The sequence below is a fragment of the Hippocampus guttulatus genome, chromosome 1 (genome assembly GCF_054856545.1).
Source record: "Hippocampus guttulatus isolate MCC_2025c chromosome 1, RoL_Hgut_1.0, whole genome shotgun sequence".
NCBI classification, from domain to species: domain Eukaryota; kingdom Metazoa; phylum Chordata; class Actinopteri; order Syngnathiformes; family Syngnathidae; genus Hippocampus; species Hippocampus guttulatus.
Genome location: NC_141261.1, coordinates 32,325,861 through 32,340,649, shown reverse-complemented (window position 1 = coordinate 32,340,649; position 14,789 = coordinate 32,325,861). Strand labels below are relative to the sequence as shown.

Here is a 14,789-nt window from a genome sequence, read left to right as displayed (position 1 = left end):
CTTAAACTTGTACATTCTTCGACAATATCTTTGCCACTTTGCTAGCACCGACCATTTTTATTGAGCGTACAGACTTCGTGTATGAGGTAGCCTCGCAAGCAGAAACCCTATTTAATTCTTACTTCTGTTTTTGTGCTGCAATTCCCTCATATTCTGTGCATCTTGTGCAGAGTGAGTTGGAGCCCTATCTGAGATGACTCTGGGTGAGAGGGCGGAGTCCACCCTGGACTGGTAACCAGTTAGTCAAAGCTCCATGAGGCGCTCATGAGGATAAGCAGATTGGAAAATAGATGGATGGATGGATGGAAGAAGTCACTCTTACGGCAAATTTAGAATCTCCAATCAATCTAACATGCATGATTTTGAGGAAGTGGGAGCAGAACAACCAAGTGTGTCCACACAGTAGGACTTGAAATTCCTTGAAATTCCAACCCATAACCCGTCCACTGTGAGGTTGATGTGCTGCCATTGATTTGAACAATTACATTTAAAGTACCATATCACTATTGAAATATTCTCATTCATGCAGGTCATTTCATTCTCAGGGCACTGAATGCAGCGCAACTGGACTGTTCTGGTTGTGCGAAAAGATGTTTCGCCTCTCATCCGAGAAGGCTTCGCCAGTTCAGGCAGCAAGGCTTGGTTCGGACTGCACCATCCTGAGTCAGTGTGAAGAATCCAACTATTTGAGTTCCAAATTGGAAGCATGCCTCTTGCACGGTACAGAAATAAGTCCAACTGAATCTGAATGTGACCGGGAGGCTCAGCCTGGACCGGTGACATCTACATGGGGAAATGAGTGACAGCAATAATGAGCTAGAGAGGAACTCTTGTTGGAAACCACACTAATTAAGTGAATACTCTCATTAACGTTCAAGTGTGAAGTACTTTTAGAAAATCCCAGACAAAATATTTTTAGTTCACAAGTAAAGCAATTAAACAAAATTCATTAAATAAAGCATGAATTTTTTTTTCTCGTAAATTGTAATCGTTTTCCCAAAGTGAGAGGCTGGCGAGGACAACCCCGGAAGTGTGACGTCACTTCAACAGCAATAGCAGGGCTGAGTTAGGAAAGTCTGCAAAGCCAGACAAAAATGGATTCCAATTATTGAAGGCCGACACTTTCTGAAGAGTTGGTCACAGGGTGCTCCCTTCCCAAAACAAAGGGCATGTTTATCCAGAAGAAGACTCGACATCCATAAGCCCAACAAGCACACAGTGAAACACAATCTCCCACACCGCTCCCTCCACAACAGATGGATATCCCCTTATCTGGCCAAACACCCGGGCCACATCCACCGCTGGATTTAAGCCCGTCTTCTTCACCTTACTAGACCGGAGTCCCCCTTGACTATGCATTGCCCCCTGCAATGACGACTCAACTCTGACATCACTGTCTATGATCGACTCCCTCCCAAATTTCACTGACAACATGAACAATCTTGTCACCACTGGAATTTACCTCACACATCCATCCCCCGCGTTCTCACCTCTTAATCCTACTCATCGTTTGATCACGTCCACCCCCAGACTCCGCAAACAGCTGGTTGAGCAGATGGCACACAGTTATATTTATCAATGTCGCCAAACGACAGCAAGTCAACTCACTTATTGTATCACTGTCAAGAAAAAAAAATCACAAGTGGAGGTCCTGAAGTTTTCTCCAGCTAAACCAAAACAAAGGTACCGGTAATTGGTTGCAGCATGAAAGAAAAGAGGATTGATGTTCGAAAACACCCGGAGTCACTGTCTTTTGACATCTTGGGGCACGGACTAGAACAAAGAGATCAGAACATATTAGTCCAGTGCTGAAGGCTTTAAGCTGGCTCGCAATTGGCTGTAAAATCTGCCACTGGTCTATAAAACATGAATGGTTTGGGTCCTGAATACCCGAAAGACATGCTGACTGTTCGTGTCATGGGGTGGGCATGTCTGTTGCCAGTGGAACTGCATCTCTGACATTTATTGATGATGTGACGACTGACAAAAGCAGCAGAATGAAATCCAAAGCATCTTTCGGGCCATGTTATCCACGCATATCCAGTCAAATGCTTCAAAACTCATTTGGGCGACACTTCACCATGCAGATGGACTGTGACATAAAAAGCATTGATTATTATTTTGTTGTAAATCAAAACACATGAGCGATCAGAATGTTTCCAATTTAAAAAAAAAATCAAATGAGTGCAGTTTCAACAATATCATGAATCAGTGTTTCCATTTGCACGTGAGACTTACAGATCACAGGTGGCCTTTATACTACAAGCATCTTTTAAAAAAAACAAGTCATGTTCTTGAAATCCTTTGAAATCTACATCCGTTTTCATATCCTTCGGGAAATCGTGAAAACCTCAACTGACTCATCACATCGTACAAACTAATGTGGCAAACTTTCACAATGAAGGCGCAGTTGTCTCTCTGCATTGTAAATGTATACTGTCCATGGACATAAATAAACATGTTGGCATGCTAGCTGCACAAAAGTGTAAGCTTCATTGGGAAAATGAGTGTTGGAAACATTCATTCGCCAATTTCCCACCGCTGAAAGGCAAGTGAGGAAGTGCTGAAAGGTGACAGAATGACTCATTTTCTCTTTTCTGCAGGCAAATTACCTGCCGCTTCTCAATCTGGGTGTGGCTGCTCGCCGTATGTTTTCAGCACATAATGCGATTGAGTGTGTATGTAGAATGAGGGCAATAGAGCGTTTCACTGAAGGGCTCGAGTAGGAGCCCTTCAGTGAAACTGCAGCCATGACTGTGATTCGAGGTCCTGTATAGGGTAGCGCAACAAGCTTGTAATCACTGATAAAAACCAATTTTGTGAGTATGCGTATTTGTGTGCTTGTGTGTGTGCGTGCGTGTGGCCTCAATGTGTTTTTGGTTACTTCGCTGGAAAAAGAGGCTCTGTTGGGCTATGAAAAGAAAGTGAGTGAGCGGCTTCTCCAAATGCAATTTCCGTTGTTCTTTAATTACAAGGAAGATTACACTCTGATTTAAAAATCCTGTACTAAGCACAGTTATGAGTTTTCTGGAAAAGAAAGAGATAAAACGTATAGTCTGGTCGTGGCTGGAAAAAAATGTTCCAATGGAAAATGAGTCATCTCATGATCTTTAATGCAAACAATGAAACCATGCCCTGTTATTAATAAATATGATTCTAATTGCTTTTACACTTACATCTGTCCAAGGTCTTAATTCATATTAATTCATCATTTTTCCACGGAAACACCCGCTGCATAAATTTAGATGCACACAGCGCAGCTGGTGCTGCTTCAAGTGGTTACCTGAAATTAATTTCATTATATTTGATTCAGAGGCAACCAACCCCATCTTTAGCCACACACCTAAATCAACAGTTGTGCGAGGCTCAGGCATCAGGCTCATTATTAGTTCGTTATGGATTTGGAGATGCAGCAGCTGCGCTCCTCAAACTGGCTTGCAACATCATCAGCTGCATCTTTTCGCTATTGCAAGCCACGGGGAGGCACAACTGTCTGCTTCCATCCCAAACTTTTCCCGATCTTAACTTTCAGATCAATTACTTGGAAATAGCTGCAATAACGCCGAATGAGGGGACGGGAATATGAAGTTACAGACGCCTTGATGCCGTCCTATATACTTCAATGTCAGTCGGCTCATGTGTACGTGGGCTTGCAACTGTCAGTACTCACAACTGGAAAAGACGAGAGGACACGAGTGCTCGTCCATTGGGAAATTATGGAGCTGCAGCTGACATTCAGCGTTGATGGTCATCCTAAAGAGACAGACAGAGAAAAACGGAAAGACACTTGATCCTCGAATCACGTCCTGTTCTTTTGACAATTGACTGAAAAGAACTTACAGCCACGCAACATAATGTGAATTTCCTGACGGCTTTGTGCCATGAAAAATATGCGCAAAAAGTGGTGCCTCAATCAAAGCAGAGAGCAGCCCTCATCCGGCTTTTCTCGGTGCCAGGTGTACATTGCTGACTTTTCAACTTGCAGATTTACTTTTTTGCCATCACAGATTGTGCCAGAAACCCCAAGTGTGGAGCTGAGGCGTGAACAGCAAGCACATTTGCAGCAACATTTGAAAGAAGCTGGAAAGTGTTGACATTTTACCGCATATGCTAATAAGCATCGTCACTCAGCTATGCTGTGGGAAATTGGTGGAATAATCGAATAACCATTTGCTCCGATAAAAGAGCCGGTTCAAAAACACAACTTTACAAAAATAAAAATGGTCGCTTTTGATCGACACCATCAGGCAAGTGTCCCTGAAACAATCTATTACTTGAGGCATTGCTAGTTTATGCTTCACATACAGTACCAGGGCCAGGCTTATTTCCCCGTCATTGACCCATTCAATCTCATTGGCCGGTGATTAGTCAAGGGTCCAATGCCCCGCCTCTCACGCCAAATCAGGCAAGTCCAGCTCCAATCCTCCAGGGCCACTTTGTGCCTGTTTTTGATGTGTCAAAATGATCAGCTCACCAACAAGCTGTATAGAGGCCTGAAAACATGATCTGATCATTTGAATGGGTTGTGTTGCAGGAGGGACACATCTAAAACAGGCAGTGCAGCAACCCTCGAGGACCGAGTTTGGAAACCGTTGCCCTAAATCAACTGAGATAGACTATATCTTCCTGTGACCCTAAAACAGGATAACCGATGCAGGAAAAGACGGTTGTTTTTTTATGTTGGTAATTGTATTTTTAGCTCCATGAGAAGAGCAACCCTTAAGGGATCTTTGTCAGTATGATGAAGTGTATGCTTACATGGCTTCAGAGAACAATGGCAATAATAAACATGGAGTTAAATCAATACATGTGTGACAGTGCTAATCAAACAGTGACATTTGTGTCTTTGTAATGGTGCTTTTGAAGCCAATATGGATCCATCCGTATCTTGACCCTTGCGTCATTGAACACCCTGTATGAACAGCATCATTGTTTGGGTCTTGTAAAAATCCAATCCAAGGCTGTCGTTCGCCGGTCAAAATGTGGCCTTTGCGCCTCATGCGGACAAATTGAAAAGCAAAATCAAGAGCTTGCATCACACACGCACAGAAAGTCTTAGACAGAAACAAAGCTATCCCTTTGACGGCATCACGGTTCGAACGAACCCAATGATGTTTTTTGGATCCCAGAATAGTAGACGCCAGACAAACCAAAATATTGATTTATACAAAAACGCACCGACAAAGTAGGAACAGAAAACGCTGATCAAATAAGGACCAGGGAAAGAAAAACAATACAATAACCAAAAGCGCTCGCAAAAAAGCAAGGAAGAAATCAACCTGAGATTATCAAACGAAATGCCACGAATCCAATTCACGAAAGCAACAACAAACAACGAAAACAAAAACCATACTTACATAACCATAGAACCGAGAGAACAAGAGCAAACACGAAGAGAGAGAGAGGTCTAGAAAAATGAACACTTGGCACTTGTAGTGATGGGACGAGCGACACCGGTGCGTCAGCACAGTGCCGAGAGCTCAAGAGTGAAACCCCGTATCGGTGCGTGTATTGCTTTAAGACAGAATCACGTGACCAATACAGGAACTGAATCGTTTGAATGTGCTGCGCCAAAGTGTGTTTATAAGGACACAAACAGTATCAACATGTCGTGGGTTTCTTGGCTGGAGTTTTGCGAAATTATGGTTCATTCTAAGAAGTTGTCCCAGTGTGGAATAATTTTGATCTTGGTAAATATTTTTCTCCTTTGAGCATTGTTTACTGTTTTAAATGAAAGTTGATGCAGATGTGGGTATGTTTTCTGGTTCCATTTCCAATATTGTAAAGGGTCTTGGTTTCTGGGTGTGTTTGCTTCTGACAGGCAGCGTTGGACTTCAATTATGGAGGATCTCGCAATTATAAGATAAAATGAATAAAGCAACTGTAAGGCTCTTTAACTGACTATCATACTGTATGTATAACAGGTCATTCACTTGATAAACTGATAAAGTGGGTGCAAGGCGCCACCGTTAAAAAAAATTGTTTAAAACTCTCTGCTCACTATCGTCATTTGACCCATGTGAAAGAGTATTTTCTGAGGCTGGGGAGCTGGTGTCTAAGAGGAGAAATCGCCTTGGAGCAAAGACACTGCAAAAACTTTTGTTCCTCAATAAAAATTACAAAACTAGTTACTTTTTTGTCTTTTATTTCACATGATTTAACAAAAATGTTCTACATAATTTAAAAATTTGAAATGTAACTCAAATTTACTATATTTTACATACCAACTCAGTTTAGCATTTACACAAACAAGGAGTTTCTTTACCTGCAATGATTTTATAACTACTGCAGGGGTCACTATTGGGTGACCAATACAGTGTCAATACAGTGCTGACACAGTTTGTGAAGTGGGTCAATGCACTCCTTGAGGTGTCATCGTCCCATAACTACTTGGCAGTAGCAATGGCAGTAGCAAGGTCAAACAATTCTCCGACAACCAGCAGAAAGTTTGTTGGTCCTTAAATACAGAGTTCAACAATTACAGGATTGGCAGCAGGTGTGCAACCAGCAAGTCCGCTCAGTCTGCCACCTGCTGGCAAGGCCAAGAACAGGAACATGACAGACGGCGCTGAAATATGACAGCAGCGTGGCAGCAATCCACATTAAAACGCAAGACAACTACTGTGGCATGTCATCGTTATAACAGGGACCTTTCTCTCTGCCAAAGATGCCCAGTGTGAAGCTGCGTTTGACCCAAAACAGGGTAAACAAATTAACGTTTCGCAACTTGGTGACATACGAATCCAAATGAAGAGTTGGGATGTTGCGTTAAACAAATCAAAAGGGAATACACTGACTTGGAAACCATGTTCAACCTATATTTAATTGAATACATCACAAAGACAAGATATTTCATATTCAAACTGGTAAACGTTCTTGTTTTTGGCAAATAATCATGAACTTTGAATTTTATGGCTGCAACATGTTCCAAAAAAGCTTGGACAGGATCATGTTTACCGCTATGTTACATCACCTTTTCTTCAATAAAGGTTTGGGAATTGAGGACACTAATTGTTGAGGTTTTGTAGGTGGAATTCTTTCCCGTTCTTGCTTGCTTATCCAGCTTCAACTGTTCAACAGTCTTCGTTGTCGTTGTTGTATTTTACGCTTCATCATGTGCCACACATTTTAAATGGGAGACAGGTCTGGACTGCAGGCAGGCCAGTCTATTCCTCATACTCTAACTATGAAGCCATTCTGTTGTAACATGTGCAGAATGTGGCTTGGCATTGTTTTGCTGAAATAAGCAGGGGCATCCATGAAAAAGTGGATGGCAGCACATGCTTCTCCAAAACCTGTACGTACGTTTCAGCATTCATGGTGCTTTCACAGATACATGCGGTAAGTTTTACCCATGCCATTGGCATGAACACATGCCCCATACCATCACAGATGCTGGCTTTTGAACTTTGCATCCATGAAAGCCCGGATGGTTCTTTTCCTCTTGGTCCATAGGACAAGAAGTCCATAATTTCGAAAAACCATTTGAAATGTGGACACATCAGATCACAGAATACATTTTCGCATCAGTTCATCTTCGATATGCTCGGGCCCAGAGAAGCCTGCGGCGTTTCTGGGTGTTGTTGATAAATGGCTTTTGCTTTGCATAATAGAATTTTAAGTTGAACTTCGGGATGTAGCGCCGAACTGTATTTTTTGACATTGGTTTACTGAAATGTTTCTGAGCCGATGTCGTGATATCCTTTATACATGGATGGTGTTTTTTATTGATACCGTGCCGCGCGAAGGATTGAAAGGCACGGGCACTCAATGTTGGTTTTCGCCCTTGCCGCTTACATGCACTGATTTTTCCAGATTCTCGGAACCTTTTGATGATATTACGAACCGTAAATTAAGAAATCACAATATTCCTTGCAATTTTATGTTGAGGAACATTGTCCTGAAGCTGTTCGACTATTTTCTCATGGCGTTATTCACAAAAGAGGTGAACCTCGCCCCATCTTTGCTTGCGTATGACTGAGCAATTCAGGGAAGTGGCTCAGATAATGGATGGATATTTGATTTTTTTCGATCGAATTTTCTGTAGGATAGTCAAAATTTTAAATATTCAATAGCTGCATCCCTACAACTTCCTGTTGTATTGTCATATTGTTATTGTGGAACGAAATCCTTGTTTCTGGTCACAGGGATTAACCCGCAAAACTATTGCTCCTCAGTATTAAAAAGTTGCTCCTCAAATGATGTTACCGATGACCAAAAAATCTCCTCAGAGAAAGAAAAAGTTGTTTCGAGCCTTACAGTCACACATCCCGTGTGCAGCAATTTGAAATATCAGTGATTCGGTTTGCATACTTGTAATGGTGTGGACAAAGAGAAAAAAAGCATCTGGTCGGGACACATCAGACACTGACTCTCACACAATTCACAACATTTGCCGGCTTGAAAGCAGACAACTCTGAACAAAGTGTCTGAGCAGAATGCGTGTTGGATTGATTGTTGTCTTCATTAAATGGAGCAGAACACAGCTCGGCTAACAGTCATTCCCACTTGTGTTTGCCATTTGCACAAGATCGGACTTGAAATCCATGACATATCGATTCGAATAATATCCTTCAAGTGAGAGTGAAGATTCAGAATCTAAATGCCACTCCGATAAGGAATGATTTCGAGGTTCACATTGTAACACACACACACAAAAGACGTCTGGTGTCACTTCGAGAGCAGCTCTCACCTCAGCGTATAGAGAATTTTTCCATCGTTGCGGATGCGGAGCAGCTGATTGGGTGTTGTTATCCAGTGAGAGTCTGCGGTCTTGGAATTCCTAAAGATGGTGTCGGGCAGCCAAATCAAGCCCACCATGTTACTGGCAGATAGAGAAAGAGCATGCCTCAGACTTGTGTGCAAGGTTTGAAGCACCATCACTTCCCAAATGCACTCCCCGGCACCGCATCACAAAAACAAAGCAAATCAATCTTATTTGTGCCATGACTGAAGGCTTCGCAAAAGCATTTGATATCCACAGGTGTACCTGTTGAGAGTGAGAATCCGCATGCTGCTGCTGTTATAACGTAGGCGCGTATCAACCCAAGTCTGGGCGAAGATGATATCGATCTGGTACTCCTGTGGGAGGAGACAAAGTAAAGGACAAAGTGGAAATCAGAATCTACTGAATTTTATTGCCATTCTCAGGGAAAGGTACATTCACAACTAGGATGGATGAATGAATAAATAAATAAATACATAAATGTAAAACATGATGCAGCCAAGAAATATCAAAATAAATTATGTGCAACAGACATCAGGCTATGGGTTTGAAATGAGCTGATTTATGAAAGTTCAACCCCCCCCCCCCCCAAATAGAAATTATAATAGCAGAACCAGCACCAAAAGGTTGACAGTTGGGTTTCAGTATGGTACACAATATATTTTGCAGTATTTATATTCCATGAAGAGGAGTGTACCACTTTTTGGCATGCAGAGTAGGAGATGCCTCCGAGTGGCGCGAGGGGGGAACGCCGGGGCTCTTGGGCCCCAGTTGCGGCTAAATTCCCACCAGCTGGCAGGGAAGGAGGTGGGGCCTCACCGGAAGGTGAGGCGCCCAGGGCTCGCCCCGCTGGAAGGGAGGGAAGTGGGAGTAGCCGCCCTACAACCCTCCTTAAACAAAAATCAGGCGAGGGCCCTTCCGGGGCCCGCACTGAGTGTGAACCTTGCGGGGCACCAGCGAGAGTCGTACCGGGTGTGGGACCCGGGAGGGGGGGCAAGTCCCTGACGGGGGCCGATTGCTCAGGATGGAAGGAGTAAGAGATAACAGTTGTGGTAAGGCCTCTTAAAGGAGACACTTTATGTATTTTTTTTTCTCCACAGTTTAAAACAGTTTCCAGGTTTCTTGAAAACATGCCCATGACTCACTTTCATAAAAACACCCCATGGATCCACATCAACTGTCTTCATAGACAACATATTCATTGCGATAGTTAGGGCAGCTCTGTCTCACACGGTAAGATAATAAAGATGGGCCAAATCAAACAAGTTTGATTGAATAGTGTACCGATGGCCGCCCAGTGGTTGACTGGTTAGCACGTTGACCTCACAGTGCAGAGGTGCAGGGTTCAATTCCGGCTACGGCCTTCCTGTGTGGAGTTTGCATGTTCTCTCCTGGCCTGCGTGGGTTTTCTCCGGGTACTCTGATTTCCTCCCATATTCCAAAAACAATGTCGAGTGCTAATGGAGCACTCGACATTGTCCCTAGATATGATTATGAGCACGATGTTTGTTTGTCAATGTGTGCCCTGCGATTGGCTGGCAACCGGTTCAGGGTGTACCCCGCCTACTGCCTGAAAACAGCTGGGATCGCCTCCAGCACCTCCCCAATCCTCATGAGGATAAGCCGATTAGAAACTGGATGGATGGATGGATGGATGGATGGATGAATTGAATTACATCATGAAACAAAAACACATTTTATTTCGTCAAATGAATCATACCTTTCGTGATTATTATTCATCAAAACAAATCTACTTAGAGAAAACCAAATAAATAATACTTAAATTATAAATAAATACACAAATAATAATGACATAATTACAAATTAAATTGTAAAACTATTACAACACAAGATTGTTCAAGTATAGTATCATTCTCCTACACCAGGCTGCAGTACAACTCTACCGTGAGAGTGTCCCGAGAGGCACAGCGGGCGCTCTTCCTTTGAATTTTCAAATTTTGCCTTCAGTATTATTATTATTATTTATTTTATTTATTTTTGTCGAAAGTCAATACTGTTGACAAAAAGGTACCTATGGAAACCCAACAGCGCAGGAATAATGACTCACGAATATTTTTGTTTTTTTTAATACAATAAAATGGCAACATAGGAATAATATAAATACAGAGACAGAAAAAGTCGAAAGGCCAGGGACATTGGTAATCTATGTAAACAGAGTAACAACACGTCAAATTTTGAGAACCGTCAAAATGACGGCTCTGGGAGTTCTAGTTAACAACCAGCGCCCTTGTGTTCGATGGCTGGATCACATCAGCAAGGAGAAAATGCTGAGAACAGACCAGGTGCTGTCTGTAACTACATTTTTTTCGTGCTCTCTTTTCAGAAAGAGAAAAAAGAAAACAACGGAGTTGCACCGTGAAGAACCTGAATGTCTGGGGCAGGCAGACAGCAGTGATAACTTTTTTTTTTTTACCTCTCGCCTTTTCTTTGATGCAATGATGAATACATGCAACCACGCACATACAATGATAAAAAACTACCCCAAACGTTGGCAATTGATAGAAATTCTCGAAAGTATGGCTTGAACCACTCCTGCCATTACCAGAAATGACGGTACCTCATGACATTTTACCGGAAATACGTCACACCATTGAGTACATTTAGTCCATTCGGCCCACTTTTTTCGAGACGTGTGGTGCAAGTGCAGGACAGCTCGCTCACAAACATTCATTCATTCATCTTCCGAACCGCTTCATCCTCACTAGGGTCGCGGGGGGTGCTGGAGCCTATCCCAGCCGTCTTCGGGCAGTAGGCGGGGGACACCCTGAATCGGTTGCCAGCCAATCGCAGGGCACACAGAGACAAACAAGCATGCACGCCCACACTCACACCTAGGGACAATTTAGAGTGTTCAATCCACCTGCCATGCGTGTTTTTGGAATGTGGGAGGAAACCGGAGCACCCGGAGAAAACCCACGCAGAAAAATAGCCAGTTAACTAAAGATTGACTTGTTTAATAATTCCACACAATGTGTGAGCAGACAGTCCAGAGACCCATATATCTGTATACAGAAGTTAAAGTCAATTTTTCAGAACAAATCGCCCAGAAGGAAGTTTGGCATATATACACTGCAGACTGTTAATCAGTCACTTCTAAGTGACGGTGTGAATGGAATGAGAACACAAAACATTTTAGAAAAAAAACAGATAACTATCACAAAGTAATTAGTGTTTTTATCTTAGGGATAAAGACAACATGTGGTACGCTATTTTATCATGTTCACATCTGTTTTTCCCCCCTGATAAACCTAGGGGCGTTGAGGTTACACTGTCATGGTTTCATGACTGTATTTCATCAGGCCCAGTGAACTTCACTGCTAATCCTTCTCAATTAAGAATGCATTGTATAAAAGTTTGGTAATTGGAAACACATTTTATATCTATACTAACCGAATATTCACAACCAAAAGGCACAAATAAAAGTCATTGGACGGGGCGCCTAATAATGCCTTGTTTATGCACCGAGTTCCAAAATCTGTGACTACAGTTATGTGACTGTGGGTTTGAGTGACTGATGTTGTGCCGACACGCCGCTTATATAGAGGAAAGGCGGACATATCTCAAGACAGCATGCCAGTTTTAAAGTGAGAATGGTGTGCATGAAAGAGGACGCTAAAGGCACACCCCCAGTAGGTGTACATAGGATACAGTACGTGCATTAACATCTCGAAAATGGCACCTACTGAGAGACATGCTTACGAAGCAGAGTTTAAACTGCAAGCTATCAGTTACGCGGGGGACCATGGGAATTGAGCAGCCATGAGAGCATTCAAGATCAACTCATCCATGGTGCTTGGTGCTTTTGTTTGATGAATCTGTGCCATCTATCCATCTGGGCAAGGACGACCGTGGCACAGCAAAATCCGGCGGATTACAAAGAAAAAACTGACCATTCTCCCCTCCTACTACAGTAAAATGTGTAATGTCCTGTGTTACATTAAATCAGGGTTTCTCAAATAGTGGGGCGCCCCCCCCCCCCCCCCCCCCCCCATGGGGGCGCGAGTCTCTGTCAAGGGGGCGCGTTTGACCTTGTCTTTTTTATTTAGATTTTTTTTTTACTGTCCGAGAATAAAGTGCAATTGCACCTCAACTACATTAAGAGGGGCAATGACGCTCTCATTGGCAGAGTGTGCGCAGGGAGCATTCGCTCGGTGTTTTGTTTGCACTGAGCATGCGCGCTTTGCACACGGCACAGAGTATGAGTAGACACGAAGTCGACAGGCGGAGAGAAACGGAGGTAAGACACAAACGAAAGTCTCCCAAAAGCTAAGACTAAGCGTATGTAGCGCTTGGCTTCACTGTGACTATGGTGGGAGACAAAAGACCCGTGTCTAATTACTGTGTCTCAAAATGTTGGCAGTGGACAGCGTCACTTAAAGACAATACACCCCAATCACGCTGATAAGCCACTTGAGTCTTTTTTTCAGTGAAAACGTGCCGAATATTGCCAACAATCATCCCGCTTTGTGACTGCTACTCGTAGCCATTAATCCAGACATCATCTTTGATTTTTAAAAATCAGCACAAATTATTTTATATCTTTTTGTTTTGCTGGTTAGTTGTTATATAATATTAAGTTGTTTTAATATTGTGCTCTGAGATAATGTTGGTGATTAGTTTGAATGCATTATTAGTTATTGGGTTTATGTCATTTTATTTTTCAGTATCGTATGGTTTGACATGGTCAGTCAAAAAATATTTATTGTTAAATTAAGGATTTAATTTTATTTTTGAATTTCAGCTGCACTTAAGATCTTTTCTGTTCCAGTTACTAAAGCTATTCTTTGTTGTAAGTTGGTCCATATTCTCTTATATGTTAATAAATATACAGTGTTATGAAAAGGTGTACTTATAACAATTTTATAGACAAATGATAATATTTATAGTCGTGCCGGGGGGGGGGGGGTGCGCGAGATGGTTTCCTCTTCCTAGGGGGGGCGTGACAGAAAATAATTGAGAACTACTGCATTAAATAAAGATGCTTTCTTGGATATTTTAATCCTTTATTTTGCCGCTTTGCCAGCCTCACTTGGCTTCCATTACCGAGTGTTATCTCAACCAATCCCCACAATCCTACAAACCCGTTTGGGCAACGGCAAGTGATGAGGGACAAGCATACTTTGCAGTTTGAAATACAGTACAAAGATCGCCGACGAACACATCCAGCCCAACCACATCACCAACAAGAAGGAGTTGCCGCTCACATTCGATATCCTGGTGAACCACATTGTAGAGAAGAAGGGGAATAGCACGGTCGCGATACGCACAACGGGGTACATGAAGTTGTTTTTATTGTTGTGCTTTGTTCTCATGGCGATGGACAGAAACGGCCAAAGTGAAGTTGCGAGCGGCGTGAAAGCGACGGCGAACGCGGCTTTACTAAGACTGGGAGGCAACACTGGACGAGTTACGCCACAATTTGCGAATGGATTTGGGATGCTTGGGCTAACGTGTCTATTTTCTGAGGAGCCGCATGGTAACGAGACTGACTCTGACAATGATGCGAGGAAACCTGGCATGTTTTGTTGCGAACTTGCCCAGCTGTTTAGTTTACATACCAAAGATTAGGACTTTATGAATGTGTGGATGAGGATTGGCCAAAAAATAATTTAGTACATTGTTAAATACTTCAATAAAGTACAACCAAACTCAGTTTTACTCCCGCTGCCTTTTTAAAAACACACACGAGCGTGCATGCATAGTCCCATATTTTTTAAGCGAGCATACGCTTGACCATGCCTGCGTCCAATATTACATTGCATCTTGTGGATGTGTTAAACACAGAAATAGCACCTGTAACTGACACTAAGACATTTCATACGATGCGCTGTATGGTCGGGAAAGTACACTCTTTCGGTGCCAAGTGTTTTCCGAAAAGACAACCCAAGAGAGCCAGCTGATTTTGACGATTTTGACTGATCCTTCAAGGCCGACAGAATGTTGCATGTTATGACCATGCAAACATGGAGGGAATTAAATGAAAAATTGGATTCCGCTCTTAAAGTACGAAGTATGATTCTGTTTTATTCTGTTCTCGTTATCG

At 42.6% G+C, this 14,789-nt stretch overlaps 1 protein-coding gene across 1 annotated transcript in view; it reads right to left on the bottom strand.

Annotated features, from left to right (window-relative positions):
* LOC147211364 (gamma-aminobutyric acid receptor subunit gamma-3-like) overlaps positions 1-14,789 on the bottom strand; it is a 99,961-nt gene that overhangs the window by 24,246 nt on the left and 60,926 nt on the right. The window contains exons 4-6 of the mRNA XM_086126388.1: positions 8,990-9,081; positions 8,693-8,824; positions 3,671-3,753 (exon numbers count right to left, since the gene is read on the bottom strand). Coding sequence (XP_085982514.1) covers positions 3,671-3,753; positions 8,693-8,824; positions 8,990-9,081 — 307 coding nt within the window. The remainder of the gene's footprint in view (positions 1-3,670; positions 3,754-8,692; positions 8,825-8,989; positions 9,082-14,789) is intronic.